The sequence below is a fragment of the Hyperoodon ampullatus genome, assembly GCF_949752795.1.
Source record: "Hyperoodon ampullatus genome assembly, chromosome: X".
Taxonomy (NCBI): domain Eukaryota; kingdom Metazoa; phylum Chordata; class Mammalia; order Artiodactyla; family Ziphiidae; genus Hyperoodon; species Hyperoodon ampullatus.
This window is the reverse complement of record NC_136913.1, coordinates 106,590,163-106,605,299: the sequence shown is the minus strand read 5'-3', so window position 1 is coordinate 106,605,299 and position 15,137 is coordinate 106,590,163. Positions and strand designations below refer to the sequence as shown.

At 39.8% G+C, this 15,137-nt stretch overlaps 1 protein-coding gene across 1 annotated transcript in view; it reads left to right on the top strand.

Annotated features, from left to right (window-relative positions):
• THOC2 (THO complex subunit 2) overlaps positions 1–15,137 on the top strand; it is a gene marked incomplete at its 5' end in the record, with an annotated part of 111,685 nt that overhangs the window by 79,235 nt on the left and 17,313 nt on the right. The window contains 10 exons of the mRNA XM_079727044.1: positions 3,443–3,718; positions 4,975–5,116; positions 5,574–5,731; positions 6,664–6,792; positions 7,162–7,293; positions 7,381–7,565; positions 8,068–8,246; positions 8,492–8,594; positions 14,026–14,456; positions 14,652–14,710. Of these exons, the coding sequence (XP_079583170.1) occupies positions 3,443–3,718; positions 4,975–5,116; positions 5,574–5,731; positions 6,664–6,792; positions 7,162–7,293; positions 7,381–7,565; positions 8,068–8,246; positions 8,492–8,594; positions 14,026–14,456; positions 14,652–14,710 (1,794 nt within the window). The remainder of the gene's footprint in view (positions 1–3,442; positions 3,719–4,974; positions 5,117–5,573; positions 5,732–6,663; positions 6,793–7,161; positions 7,294–7,380; positions 7,566–8,067; positions 8,247–8,491; positions 8,595–14,025; positions 14,457–14,651; positions 14,711–15,137) is intronic.

Below are 15,137 nucleotides of genomic sequence, written 5' to 3'. Positions count from 1 at the left end.
CAGGATATCCCGTTAGTGACTGTATTGAAATCCAAGTAAGGATGTGGGGGAAGAGGAGACAGCCCTCCCTCCTTTTCTCTATCTGCCACCTGGACTCTTCCCTTTAAAGCAGTTACCTCTAATAGGAATTTACTTTTCCTTTTCCCTCAGGGCCATGGTCAGTACTCTGTTTGGAAACCGTGGTACTTCCCCACTCTGACTGGCGCCCAAGCATATTCATTTTTCTGTAGGCTTAGATTCTGGCCCTTCTGTTTATCTGTTGTTGTTTTTTAAGTCTGTACTATGCAAGGCTTTCACTACAGATTTTGGGGAAGATCTTGTTCCCTTATCTTTAAGTAGGCTCCCTTCTTGTTCCCAGTGGGGATACAGGGCTGTGTAGTAGAGTGGGGGAAAAGGTGCTGAGAAATCTGGGATCTAATTGATCATTTAATCAACCATCAGCTGTTAGTGTTTACATATCAACTGCTACAGTCTCACACTTACCCTCTAACAACTAACTAAATGTTAATTGATTCAATTATCACTTGTGATACTGTGCTGTACTCTCTAGAGGGAAAAAGGGAATAAGGGAGTAGGATTGGGCTTCTTCTCCTTTAGACTCTCTCAATCCAGAAAATTGCTGTGCTCTCTTTGTGTAGTTATGTTTTGTGTTGTCGCCCCACCCCACAGTAGATCAGTCTCAGCTATACAACAGGGGACCTGATTTCTTGAAGGACTGAGGTGGGAGAATTGCTTCATCTCAGAAATTCTGACCTGCCCTGTGCTATACTGAGAAGTGACACACTAATCAGCGCTATTGAACCCTAGCAAACAGGAACACCTGGTTGCCTGAGGTTGGCTGAACTTTTCCAGGTCAGAAAATGGAGCAGGTCATTCATACCAACAGCTACTTTTTCCGTAGCCTGTGTAAAATATTGTGTCTTTGTCATTTAAGAGATAAAAATATCTAAACAAAGAAATGTCATTTTCCTTTCAAGTTTGAGGAGAAAAACAGAGAATTATACAGAGGTGGCTATACAACCAAATCAGGGGTAGGCCACATTGCCACCCCCTGGAAAGGGAATTCCTCGGCAACCTTGGTTACACTGGATTGGGCATCCAGGCTTTCCTAGGGATCCTTACTTCTGCCTCTTGGGTGAAAGCCCCTCTTGAAGAACCTTTGATGAGAGAGTATGAGTATTAGAGGGCTGCTAGGTCCCTTCCATAAATTGACTATTGGCAGGCTCTCATGGGAATAATTTAGCCAACCAAACACTGCTCACATTGTTAGGCCAAGAGCTTTTTGAACAGTAATTAGAAGTACAGCAGGGAATTCCCTGGCGGTCCAGTGGTTAGGACTCTGCGCTTCCACTGCAGGGGGCATGGGTTCGATCCCTGGTTGGGGAGCTAAGATACCGCATGCTGCGCGGCACGGCCAAAAACAAAATAAAAGTACAATAACAGTGGATATCAGTTCTATTCCGTAGGTCTAGTTCCCCAGGTGACTTTGTAAAGCTGTTATGCTTATCCATTTGACTGAAGATGTGAGCTTGAAGAAGGGTTAAACTGACTTTAGGCAAGGAAATATTTGTCCTAGGCAAATATGCAGTATAGCCATCTTTTCTGATCAAGCCTATTTTTTTTTCAACTAGATAGGAATGAGGGGGGTGCCTGGAAATAGAAGTCACAGATTCAGAAACAAAGGATTAGGGAGACTGGGGCTATCATATAACAGTGTCATACCTATAACCTAATTTTCAGTTTTAATTGCTGAGAGCCACCTTGCAACACTGGTCTGAAAGAAAGGCTTTTCCCCTAGTCCATATTCTAAATATGACCAAATCAGGTAAATAAGCTATCTTATGCAGGTAGTTTCATCACTGTTTTATTCTGTGTTTTGTTAGAACTTCAACAGATGTCTTTCTGTTCACACAGATTCATATTAGTTGCCTTCAATAGGACCCACCCTCAAAAATTTAAAAGCCTTTCTTATCCCAGCTGCTATTCTCTCAGGTCTCTGGTGTAATTGGGACCTCTCTCCTAAGTAACGTTCTTTATATTTATAGCTTTGCCACCTATGTGGCCTCAGTAGTTACCAGCGTGCTCTCTAAAATGGGGAAAACAGGAGATAATTTTTCCCACTTCTAAAGTAATTGTATGATTCTCAGAGCCTGTTTGAGATACCCTGTGGAACAAAGAGTACTTGGCATGCCTTCAATCCAGTGAGCCTGGGGTATGGAGCGCTCAGGAGGGACGGCAGCTGGACTGTAGGAGCCAAGACTCTTTTTGCCTATCACGATGCAGAACTGGAAGTGGGACCTTTGACTTCAGATCTTCTAGTTCTGGGATCCATGTTTAGCACAAACTGTAAATGATTTAAGTGCTTTCTAGCATAAAGAAGAAGCTAGTTTTAGATCTCCTCTTAGGTTCATCTTCAGGGATGATGCCTAACCCAGACAGTTTTCTGGGTGAGAGCTCTTTCGTCTCAAAGAGACTGAAGGACATGAGATAATAGCAACAACTCCACTTTGTATTGTTTTCTTTTTTATGTTTGACACACATTCTATGAACTAATATGTAGTCCCTCCCATTGTACTAACAGATTCTTTTTCTCATACAATTAAGGGTATGGCCTTCCTCTGACTCTCCCCCAAATTAGGATAAACCAATCAGGCCCAAAAAAGCTGTGGTTAAGTCAGTTCCCACATGCTTTAAACTCCAGTATATCATAGCCATTCAGAGAAAATCATAATTTAGCTTAGCAATAGGGTTACCAGTTGGTCCTGTTTTGCCTGAGACTTTCCCGGTTTTAGCACTACAGTCTTGCATCCTGGGAAACCCCTCAATCACTGGAAAACCTGGACAGTTGGTCCCCCTACTTAGTGGTCTTATGGTAACGTTCTCATAACCTTTCTTTGTGTTGATCCAGCTTCTTAATTGACAAATCGTAACGGATGATAGGGGCTACATGTAGCGATAAAACATTCTGTTTTGGTTGGCTGTTACTAGTTCCATTCTGCCTCTTTACTAGTGTTAAGACCCTCTACTTGGTTCCCTTGAATATCTCAAAAGCAGGAGTGGAAACCCTGCATGTTCAATCCTTGATGCAACAGCAAGAGAGAGTAGGGTGGGGGAGATGGACAGGGGGCCCACATACCCTATTCACTTACTCAACAGGTCAGATGCAATAAGAATCTTCGGAAAAGCTCATAGTAAGCACACAGGACTAAATATTGAAACAGCTTCCAGGGATGATTTATCTTAAAAGAAGTGTTGTTGGTAAGAAATTAGAATTCCTACACAGTTTTTTTTTTGTTTTTGTTTGTTTTTGTTTTGTTTTTCCTACAACAGTTTTGATTGGTCATCTTCTGATTCTTGAAAAGGGAACCTAGATTTTTATACTATGAAAATCAGTGCTATAAATCATATTGTATGTGTGTGTTTTTGCTTTTTTTATCTCCAGTCAAAGTATGATGAACTTAAAAAATCAGAGAAGGGAAATAAACAGCAACATAAAGTTCACAAGTACATTACATCATGTGAAATGGTGATGGCTCCTGTCCATGAAGCAGTGGTTTCCTTACATGTTTCCAAAGTCTGGGATGACATCAGCCCTCAATTCTATGCCACATTCTGGTCATTGACAATGTATGACCTTGCAGTTCCACATACCAGCTATGAACGGGAAGTCAATAAACTTAAAGTCCAGATGAAAGCAATTGATGACAATCAGGAAATGGTAGGTTTTTGTTCTAGTAGCTCAAGTACAATAACTTCATGGTATTAATTCAACATTATCCATACTTTGGAATTATATTAGCTCAGGTTCATATCTTGCTGTTACATAATGTTTTTCTAAGTGGGTTTAGAGGTTATCCTCTCCATGGGTGGGGCAGGGGCTTGGTGAGTACGTGGAGGTTATGACCAATCAAAAGGTATTTGAGGGCTGTGTTAGCAACTTAAAATGATCTACTTAACTCCAATTGCAAGAGCAATAGGAATTCCCCAAAGGAGAATTCTTTAGGAGAAAGTTTTATTGAAGAGGTGAGTCTTGAACTGGATAGGCCTTGAAGATAGGTTAAGTTTGGAAGTATGGAGGCAAATTGGCGACTGTAAAGCTTCAGCAAAGGTATGAAGTAGTCTAAGGTTTAAAGTGACCACTTTTACTGTGGCGATTGGGCTTAGTGATAAATTTGAAAGGTTAGGTTGGGGCCAGGTGATGTAGAGCAATGAAAGTTAGAAAGGAAGGTTTGAGGGACTTCCCTGGGGGTCCAGTGGTTAAGACTCCGCGCTCCAAATATAGGAGGCTGGGGTTTGATCCCTGGTCGGGGAACTAGATCCTGCACGCATGCCGCAACTAAAAGTCCACATGCCGCAACTAAAAGATCCCATGTGCTGCAACGAAGATCCCACGTGCCTCAACTAAGACCCGGCGCAGCCAACTAAATAATTAGTTTTTAAAAATGCACTTTAAAAAAAAAAAGGAAGGCTTGATAAAATTGAGAGCTATTTTAGATTCCTCAGTGGGGAAGCGATAATGGTAAAAATGGTACTTTAGACAGATTGCTCGTGACAGTGATATGAAGGGTACGTTTGATAGGGCAAGGGACTGGCATTAGGCAGGAGACCAACTAGGTGGCTTTTTGGGTAATTCATTATGAAGTAGTGAGAGCATAGACTATGGTGGAGGTAGTGGGAATGCAAAAGACTTGTAAGCAGTTAGAATATTGGAACAGAGAAGGAAGGATCAAAGATGGCTCCATGCCTCAGAGTAAAAGTACCAGTGTTGAGAAGGTATCCTGTTTTGATAGTGTGCAAAGACTGACTTTGTCTCGGATTTGTTGAGTGGAGGTCAAAGCACATCCAAGTGGACTCCTAAACATCCCTGTTGAAGTAATTAGTATAAGATATCAGCATTTATCTCCTCAAATTTTTTAATTAAAAGGAGAGGTAATGTGCCTGTAGTTAGAAAAGTATCTAACTTATACTTTGTAGCCTCCAAATAAAAAGAAAAAAGAGAAGGAGCGATGTACTGCCCTTCAGGACAAGCTTCTTGAAGAAGAAAAGAAGCAGATGGAACATGTACAGCGAGTGCTACAGAGACTGAAACTGGAAAAGGACAATTGGCTTTTAGCAAGTAAGTTGTTGGAATTGTTACATTTCTGCCACTGCTACATTAAAAAAGCAAACTTTTATAACTTTGGAGGTATTGAAGTGTATTATGTTTGTATTTCAACTCAGTGTTCACTATCCCATTCTTTGGTTGTTCATTAACGCAGAGTCGACTTCACATGTTCACTGAAGGAACAGATTTAATTTGCTGGTGAAATTAATTAACTTAAAACTACAATATTGGCAGCTTATCATTCAACTTTTCTGTATAAAATCTTATCTCTGGAGAAATTATAGGTAGAAAAATGTCCACAGAGTGAAAATGAAAGTCTTATCCCAGGCATGACCTTTTGGTTACAAACTATAAATAGTTTGTGGTTTTATATCATTCTCTACACTAAAGTTTATGTTGTCATGTTTAGTGGCCTTGAGGCACTTGAGGAAGAAGTTTACCACTTAATATATTCTTCCCTTATTTTTAGAATCTACCAAAAATGAGACCATCACAAAATTTCTACAGCTGTGTATATTTCCTCGATGTATTTTTTCAGCAATTGATGCTGTTTACTGTGCTCGTTTTGTTGAATTGGTACATCAACAGAAAACTCCAAATTTTTCCACACTTCTTTGCTATGATCGAGTAAGTTCTTTTTATTGCAACCTTTAAAAAAAAGTCTCACACAAATATAGCTAAACATTATATATAATCTATAGAGGTATTATTGTGTGTGTGGTTAAAAGCATGAACTCAAGAGCCAAGAGCCTGAACTTGAATCCTAGCTCTGCTACTTTCTAGCTATATGATCTTTGGCAAGTATTTTTTAACCTCTCTGTGCCTCAGTTTTCTATCTGTAAAACGGGATAATAGTACCTGCTTCATAAGATTGTTGTGAGGAATAAATGAGTCACTATACACAAAAGCACTTTGAGTAGTGCCTGATATAAGCACCCCTAGTTAATCCATTAACTCAACATTTGGGTTTATATGTTTGTCATAATAGGTAGAACTCTCTTCTCCATTTTTAACCTTCACCCCCTCAGGAAACAACGAAAAAGCTTACACTTTTGCACATATATAAAAGCAGGGATGCTTTTCAATATGGTCACATTCACAGATTTTTGCATCTGGCTTTTTTCATAATAATAAATTGCTGCATTTTGTGGTTTAAAAACATGATGTATGTTACAGCCTGTCAGCTGCCTATTTCTAGTTTCTATCAGCCTCGCCTCTGCTTACTGTCCCCTTAACCCCAGTAATGTCTATGGCTAAGTCTTTGTTAAAGAAGTTATGTTGTAATAATAATGATAGTTTTTTTCTTCCCTCACTGTAAATCAGCTTTCTTTATAAAAGTGTTTTTTTTGTTGTTGTTCTTATTGTTGCTTTATGAATGTGCTATTTCCTCACAAAAGCCAGAATCTTTAAAGGTCTCTGGAATTGTGAACATAAAAGGGGAAGATGCATTTTGACTAAACTTACCTGTTTATTATGATTTGCTATTACATGATCTTTTAATACTTTGAACTAATTTTGACCTTGATTTGATTTTATTTTTCACACATTGTTTTCTATAGGTTTTCTCTGATATAATTTACACAGTCGCAAGCTGTACTGAAAATGAAGCTAGTCGATATGGGAGATTCCTTTGCTGCATGTTAGAGACTGTGACCAGGTGGCACAGTGATAGAGCCACATATGAAAAGGTATGACAAATACTCTTACATTTTACCCATTTACCATGTATATAATGACCGCTTCCAGTAAGCTCTGGATTCAGCTTTAAAAGGGAAGCTGAGTTTAAGATTCAGTTGTAAAACAATGTTTAAAATTTAAGCACAATTCATTCATTATTTTAAAAAATGCTATATTTTTATCCTATCTCAAACTGACATTTCAAATTAATGTCATTGAATAAGGTGAATCTTTCTGTGAAAACTACCTATAATTCAAAATACACATTTATGTTTTCACATGGAATTGTTACATTAATCTAGTCTACTTAAGTTTTAGCTTCTACTATTTTGGGGGACAGAATTTTTCTTTAAAAGTGACAGCCTATTTTTTGCCCTTAGGAATGTGGAAATTATCCAGGATTTCTTACTATATTACGGGCAACTGGTTTTGATGGTGGAAATAAAGCTGATCAATTAGACTATGAAAATTTTCGACACGTTGTACATAAATGGCATTACAAACTAACCAAGGTAAGAAAAAATTGTATTTCTCAAAGGTGGTTTTTTCTCTTCATACTTATACTTTTTTAATAACAGATCTTAAAATGTTTGTTGTAGGCATCGGTACATTGCCTTGAAACAGGCGAATATACTCACATCAGGAATATCTTGATTGTGCTAACAAAAATACTTCCTTGGTACCCAAAAGTTTTGAATCTGGGTCAGGCTTTGGAAAGAAGAGTGCATAAAATCTGCCAAGAGGAAAAAGAGAAGAGGCCAGATCTATATGCATTGGCTATGGGGTAACACAATTATACTTTAATGTGATTTATGAGACTAGATTACAGAAGGATTCTGAAGACTTTAAAATGTCTTACAGTGTTGAAGTTTATCTTCTGCCTTACTTCAGGAGATTATGGGAGATTATGCAATCATGTTCCCACAGGCTGGTGAGAGTTGTCACTTCTGATTATCAGCTTCCGGTCTATACTGGATGATAGTTTCAAAAATCATATATAGTATATCCTGGTTTGGAGGAAATGTAATGTTATCATCAGTTGAGTTATCAAATCTTCAATAGTGGAAAAAAGGCATTTTAGTTGAAGGATTAGTTTACATTGAAATTTTTAAGAAAGCATCTAGGTTCTCTTATAAAGACATTCAGGAACTTACTGAAAATTAATATTTTTTTTTCTCTGGAATCAAGTAGCAGAGTGAATAACTTGCTAATTTTATTCTTTTAAACCCCATGTTTGTGCCTTTTGATGTGTATTTGTATATTTAAACACTTTGTGCGACTTTCAGCTACTCTGGGCAGTTGAAAAGTAGAAAGTCATACATGATACCTGAAAATGAGTTTCATCACAAAGACCCCCCTCCGAGGAATGCAATTGCCAGTATACAAAATGGGCCTTGTAGTGGGCTTTCTTCATCGTCAACAGGAAGTGCATCTAAATCGGATGAAAGCAGTAACGATGAGACTGGTATGCTTATTTGTAGAAATTTATAAGTAATACATTTTGTTTCAGCAAACTGAAATGTTTTGTATCACATGACAAGTAAAATGCTGGCTTAGTGTTACTTTTTAATTCCCTAAGTAGGAGTATGTAACTGTCAAGAAGTGATCAGCCCTTTGTTTCTTTCTATCTAGTCTCTAATCATTTTGCTGTGCAATTGTAGCTTATTTACATCTAGGGGCTTGTCAAATAAAACCTTACCTTTATTTCAGATAAATCAAGGGAGAGATCTCAGTGTGGTGTGAAAGCAGTTAATAAAGCTTCTAATGCCACACCAAAAGGGAATTCAAGCAATGGAAATAGTGGCTCTAACAGGTAGGAGCACTGTGCTGTATGTCAAAATTTGGAATTCTTATATGATTAAGCAACCTCATTAGACATGAATGACAGAGGGTGATAGATGAATACTATGGAAGTCATTTTTGTTGGACTTAGAAATTTTGTCTATACTGCTATTTTGATGATGTGCTTACCATTCTCACGTTTTGTATAATGCTGCAGCTGACTTTGTTTCCTCTGCTGGGATATGCAGGGGAATGTATGTAGTGAAGTTAAAAAAAATTTTAGGATTGAGTGTTTGCTGTGTACAATCTGGGTAAGAATAATTAATGTGAGCGAAGCCTACTAATTTAGACCAGTGATCCATCCAGCCAAGTAATCCAGTTCCTGATGGTAGCACCCTTGGTTGGCTTATGGGATAGTTTTTGGTTGTTACTTTGTAATCTTCAAAGGTTATGAACATGTACAAAAAAAGGGCCTAACATCACTTTAATTATTCTTTTTTAATCTGGTATTTGTGAATTTGGTTATTATTTACTGGATAAAGAAGTACTTGCTTTTTACTTGTCTTAAAGTTGTCCTTTAGTTTTTAAAGGGCTACTCGTAGTTCTAGAATTTTTTTTTTCATTTTTAAGCAGCATTTATTCAATTGTTTATATGATTTTTTTCATTCTGCATTCAGCTCTTTCTTTTTTTTTACATCTTTATTGGAGTATAATTGCTTTACAATGGTGTGTTAGTTTCTGCTTTATAACAAAGTGAATCAGTTATACATATACATATGTTCCCATATCTCTTCCTTCTTGCATCTCCCTCCCTCCTGCCCTCCCTATCCCACTCCTCTAGGTGGTCAAAAAGCACCGAGCTGATCTCCCTGTGCTATGCGGCTGCTTCCCACTAGCTATCTTATTTAAGTTTGGTAGTGTATATATGTCCATGCCACTCTCTCGCTTTGTCACAGCTTACCCTTCCCCCTCCCCATATCCTCAAGTCCATTCTCTAGTAGGTCTGTGTCTTTATTCCTGTCTTACCCCTAGGTTCTTCATGACATTTTTTTTCTTAAATTCCATATATATGTGTTAGCATACGGTATTTGTCTTTCTCTTTGACTTCCTTCACTCTGTATGACAGACTCTAGGTCCATCCACCTCATTACAGATAGCTCAATTTCATTTCTTTTTATGGCTGAGTAATATTCCATTGTATATATGTGCCACATCTTCTTTATCCGTTCATCCGATGATGGACACTTACGTTGTTTCCATCTCCTGGCTATTGTAAATAGAGCTTCAGTGAACATTTTGATCCATGACGCTTTTTAAATTATGGTTTTCTCAGGGTATATGCCCAGTAGTGGGATTGCTGGGTCATATGGTAGTTCTATTTGTAGTTTTTTAAGGAACCTCCGTACTGTTCTCCATAGTGGCTGTACCAATTCACATTCCCACCAGCAGTGCAAGAGTGTTCCCTTTTCTCCACACCCTCTCCAGCATTTATTGTTTCTAGATTTTTTGATGATGGCCATTCTGACTGGTGTGAGATGATATCTCATTGTAGTTTTGATTTGCATTTCTCTAATGATTAATGATGTTGAGCATTCTTTCATGTGTTTGTTGGCAGTCTGTATATCTTCTGTGGAGAAATGTCTATTTAGGTCTTCTGCCCATTTTTGGATTAGGTTGTTTGTCTTTTTGTTATTGAGGTGCATGGCCTGCTTATAAATTTTGGAGATTAATCCTTTGTCAGTTGCTTCATTTGCAAATATTTTCTCCCATTCTGAGGGTTGTCTTTTGGTCTTGTTTATGGTTTCCTTTGCTGTGCAAAAGCTTTTAACTTTCATTAGGTCCCATTTGTTTATTTTTGTTTTTATTTCCATTTCTCTAGGAGGTGGATCAAAAAAGATCTTGCTGTGATTTATGTCAAAGAGTGTTCTGCCTATGTTTTCCTCTAAGAGTTTGATAGTGTCTGGCCTTATATTTAGGTCATGGTGTATGATCCTTTTAATGTGCTTTTGGATTCTATTTGCTGGTATTTTGTCGAGGATTTTTGTATCTATGTTAGCATTTGCCTTATGTATTGAGGTGCTCCTATGTTGGGTGCATAAATATTTACAATTGTTATATCTTCTTCTTGGATCAATCCCTTGATCATTATGTAGTGTCCTTCTTTGTCTCTTCTAATAGTCTTTATTTTAAAGTGTATTTTGTCTGATATGAGAATTGCTACTCCAGCTTTCTTTTGGTTTCCATTTGCATGGAATATGTTTTTCCATCCCCTTACTTTCAGTCTGTATGTGTCTCTAGGTCTGAAGTGGGTCTCTTGTAGAGACCATATATATGGGTCTTGTTTTTGTATCCATTCAGCCAATCTGTGTCTTTTGGTGGGAGCATTTAGTCCATTTACATTTAAGGTAATTATCGATATGTATGTTCCTATTCCCATTTTCTTAATTGTTTTGGGTTCGCTTTGTAGTTCTTTTCCTTCTCTTGTGTTTCTTGCCTAGAGAAGTTCCTTTAGCATTTGTTGTAAAGCTGGTTTGGTGGTGCTGAACTGTCTCAGGTTTTCCTTGTCTGTAAAGGTTTTAATTTCTCCATCAAATCTGCATGAGATCCTTGCTGGGTAGAGTAATCATGGTTGCAGGTTTTTCTCCTTCATCACTTTAAATATGTCCTTCCAGTCCCTTCTGGCTTGCAGAGTTTCTGCTGAAAGATCAGCTGTTAACCTTATGGGGATTCCCTTGTGTGTTATTTGTTGTTTTTCCCTTGCTGCTTTTAATATGTTTTCTTTGTATTTAATTTTTGGCAGTTTAATATGTGTCTTGGCATATTTCTCCTTGGAGTTCTCCTGTATGGGACTCTCTGTGCTTCCTGGACTTGATTAACTATTTCCTTTCCCATATTAGGGAAGTTTTCAACTATAGTCTCTTCAAATATTTTCTCAGTCCCTTTCTTTTTCTCTTCTTTTTCTGGGACCCCTATAATCCGAATGTTGGTGCATTTAATGTTGTCCCAGAGGTCTCTGAAACTGTCCTCAGTTCTTTTCATTCTTTTTTCTTTATCCTGCTCTGCAGTAGTTATTTCCACTATTTTATCTTCCAGGTCACTTATCCGTTCTTCTGCCTCAGTTATTCTGCTATTGATCCCATCTAGAGTATTTTTAATTTCATTTATTGTGTTGTTCATCGTTTCTTATTTCATCTTTGGTTCTTCTAGGTCCTTGTTAAATGTTTCTTGCATTTTGTCTATTCTGTTTCCAAGATTTTGGATCATCTTTACTATCATTATTCTGAATTCTTTTTCAGGTAGACTGCCTATTTTCTCTTCCTGTATTAGGTCTGGTGGGTTTTTACCTTGCTCCTTCATCTGCCGTGTGTTTCTCTGTCTTCTCATTGTGCTTATGTTACTGTGTTTGGGGTCTCCTTTTTGTAGGCTGCAGGTTCATAGTTCCCGTTGTTCTTGGTGTCTGTCCCCAGTGGCTAAAGTTGGTTCAGTGGGTTGTGTAGGCTTCCTGGTGGAGGGGACTAGTGCCTGTGTTCTGGTGGATGAGGCTGGATCTTGTCTTTCTGGTGGGCAGGTCCACATCTGGTGGTGTGTTTTGGGGTGTCTGTGGACTTATTATGATTTTAGGCAGCCTCTCTGCTAATGGGTGGGGTTGTGTTCCTGTCTTGCTGGTTGTTTGGCATAGGGTGTCCAGCACTGCAACTTGCTGGTCATTGAGTGAAGCTGGGTGCTGGTGTTGAGATGGAGATCTCCGGGAGATTTCCACCGTTTGATATTATGTGGAGCTGGGAGGTCTCTTGTGGACCAGTGTCCTGAAATTGGCTCTCCCACCTCAGAGGCACAGCACTGACTCCTGGGTGCAGTACCAAGAGCCTTTCATCCACACGGCTCAGAATAAAAGGGAGCAAAAGTAGAAAGAAAGAAAGAGAGAGAGAGAGAGAGAGGGAGGAAGGAAGAAGAGAGGGAGGGAGGGAGGGAAGAAGGAAGGAAGGAAACAAAGAAGATAAAATAAGATAAAGTTATTAAAATAAAAAATATTTATTAAGAAAAATAAAACGGATGGATAGAACCCTAGGACAAATGGTGGAAGCAAAGCTATGCAGGCAGAATCTCACACAGAAGCATACACATACACACTCACAAAAAGAGGAAAAGGTGAAAAAATAATAAACCTTGCTCTCAAAGTCCACCTCCTCAATTTGGGATGATTCGTTGTCTATTCATGTATTCCACAGATGCAGGGTACATCAAGTTGCTTCTGAGGCTGCTGGGAGAGATTTCCCTTTCTCTTCTTTGTTCGCACAGCTTCCGGGGTTCAGCTTTGGATTTGGCCCCGCCTCTGCGTATAGGTCGCCGGAGGGCGTCTGTTCTTCACTCAGACAGGACGGGGTTAAAGGATCATCTGCTTCGGGGACTGTGGCTCACTCAGGCCAGGGGGAGGGAGGGGTACGGATGCGGGGCGAGCCTGCGGCAGCAGAGGCCAGCGGGACGTTGCACCAGCCTGAGGCGCCGTGCGTTTTCCCGGGGAGGTTGTCCCTGGATCCTGGGACCCTGGCAGTGGCGAGCTGCACAGGCTCCCCAGAAGGGGGGTGTGGAGAGTGACCTGTGCTTGCACACAGGCTTCTTGGTGGCGGCAGCAGCAGCCTTAGCGTCTCATGCCCGTCTCTGGGGTCCGCGCTTTTAGCCGCGGCTCGCGCCCGTCTCTGGAGCTCCTTTAAGCAGCGCTCTTAATCCCCTCTCCTCGTGCACTAGGAAACAAAGAGGGATGAAAAAGTCTCTTGCCTCTTCGGCAGCTCCAGACCTTTTCCCGGACTCCCTCCCGGCTAGCCGTGGTGCACTAACCCCCTGCAGGCTGTGTTCACGCCGCCAACCCCAGTCCTCTCCCTGCGCTCGGACCGAAGCCGGAGCCTCAGCTCCCAGCCCCGCCCGCCCTGGCGGGTGAGCAGACAAGCCTCTCGGGCTGGTGAGTGCCGGTCGGCACCGATCCTCTGTGCGGGAATCTCTCCGCTTTGCCCTCCGCCCCCCTGTTGCTGTGCTCTCCTCCGCGGCTCCGAAGCTTTCCCCCTCCACCACCCGCAGTCTCTGCCCGCGAAGGGGCTTCTAGTGTGTGGAAACCTTTCCTCCTTCACAGCTCCCTCCCACTGGTGCAGGTCCCGTCCCTATTCTTTTGTCTTTGTTTATTCTTTTTTCTCTTGCCCTACCCAGGTACGTGGGGACTTTCTTGCCTTTTGGGAGGTCTGAGGTCTTCTGCCAGTGTTCAGTAGGTGTTCTGTAGGAGTTGTTCCACGTGTAGATGTATTTCTGGTGTATCTGTGGGGAGGAAGGTGATCTCCGTGTCTTACTCTTCCGCCATCTTCCCAAATCCCAGTTCTAGAATTTTTGAAGTCAGTAAGAAAAGCTTTATGATTTATAACATTGAATATATTTGATGACCATTTGTCTTAAAATGTCATGTTTTTATTCTTAAGCAGCAAAGCTGTTAAAGAAAATGACAAAGAAAAAGGGAAAGAGAAAGAAAAAGAGAAAAAAGAAAAGACTCCAGCTACTACTCCAGAGGCCCGAGTACTTGGTAAAGATGGTAAAGAAAAACCGAAGGAAGAACGGCCAAGTAAAGATGAAAAAGCAAGAGAGACGAAGGAAAGAACACCTAAGTCTGACAAAGAGAAAGAAAAATTCAAGAAGGAAGAAAAAGCTAAAGATGAGAAATTCAAGACCACTGTCCCCAATGCAGAATCAAAGTCGACTCAAGAAAAGGAAAGAGAGAAGGAGCCATCCAGAGAAAGAGATATAGCAAAGGAAATGAAATTAAAGGAAAGCCTTAAAGGAGGAGAGAAAACACCAGTTTCTGTGTCCTTGAAGTCACCTGTTCCCCGATCAGATATTGCAGAGGTTGAAAGGGGCAAGTTTGATTTATATTTGTTTACCTTTGGTTGTTGTAATATAAAGTTGGTTCATGTTATTATGGCAAGTTATCTAGGGACTTTAGTAAGGGGAACTAATATTTGATAACCTTAGAAGTTGGTGATTTTTTTTTAAGTGTGTGGAAAAAAGTGGAAACATACCTTATTGTGACTATTTCTTTTCATCCCAACAGAACTAAAACGTCGCAAAATTGATACCTACCCTTCTCCATCACATTGCTCAACAGTAAAGGTTAGTATAGCCTGAGGAAGGCAGCGTCCATGTTAGGCTCACCTGTTTGGAATACGTGTCCTGACTTCCTTCAAGTCTTGTGCCAAGTATGCACTGGAGCCACTGGAGGTTTTATATTGCATTAGAAAATGAATTTTTTACATATTGGTGGACTGATATTTTTTTCCTATTGAGTATTTTTCTTATAAAAATATTAAAACTTCAAGGACCTAGCACTAATTTTGTAGTGTTTCAAAGTGCAAGAGAAATTTTACCCAGAAGTGCCTCACTGCCTTAAGCAGTCTTTTTTGGAGTGCAGTGGTAGCTACAAGCAAATGAATCTTTTCAGCAGAATGAAGCCTATTTTTCGGCATAAATATTGAAGAATATATAGCACTGAAGACTTCCTGGATGATACAGGATAAACAAGATACCTCTGAATTCATCA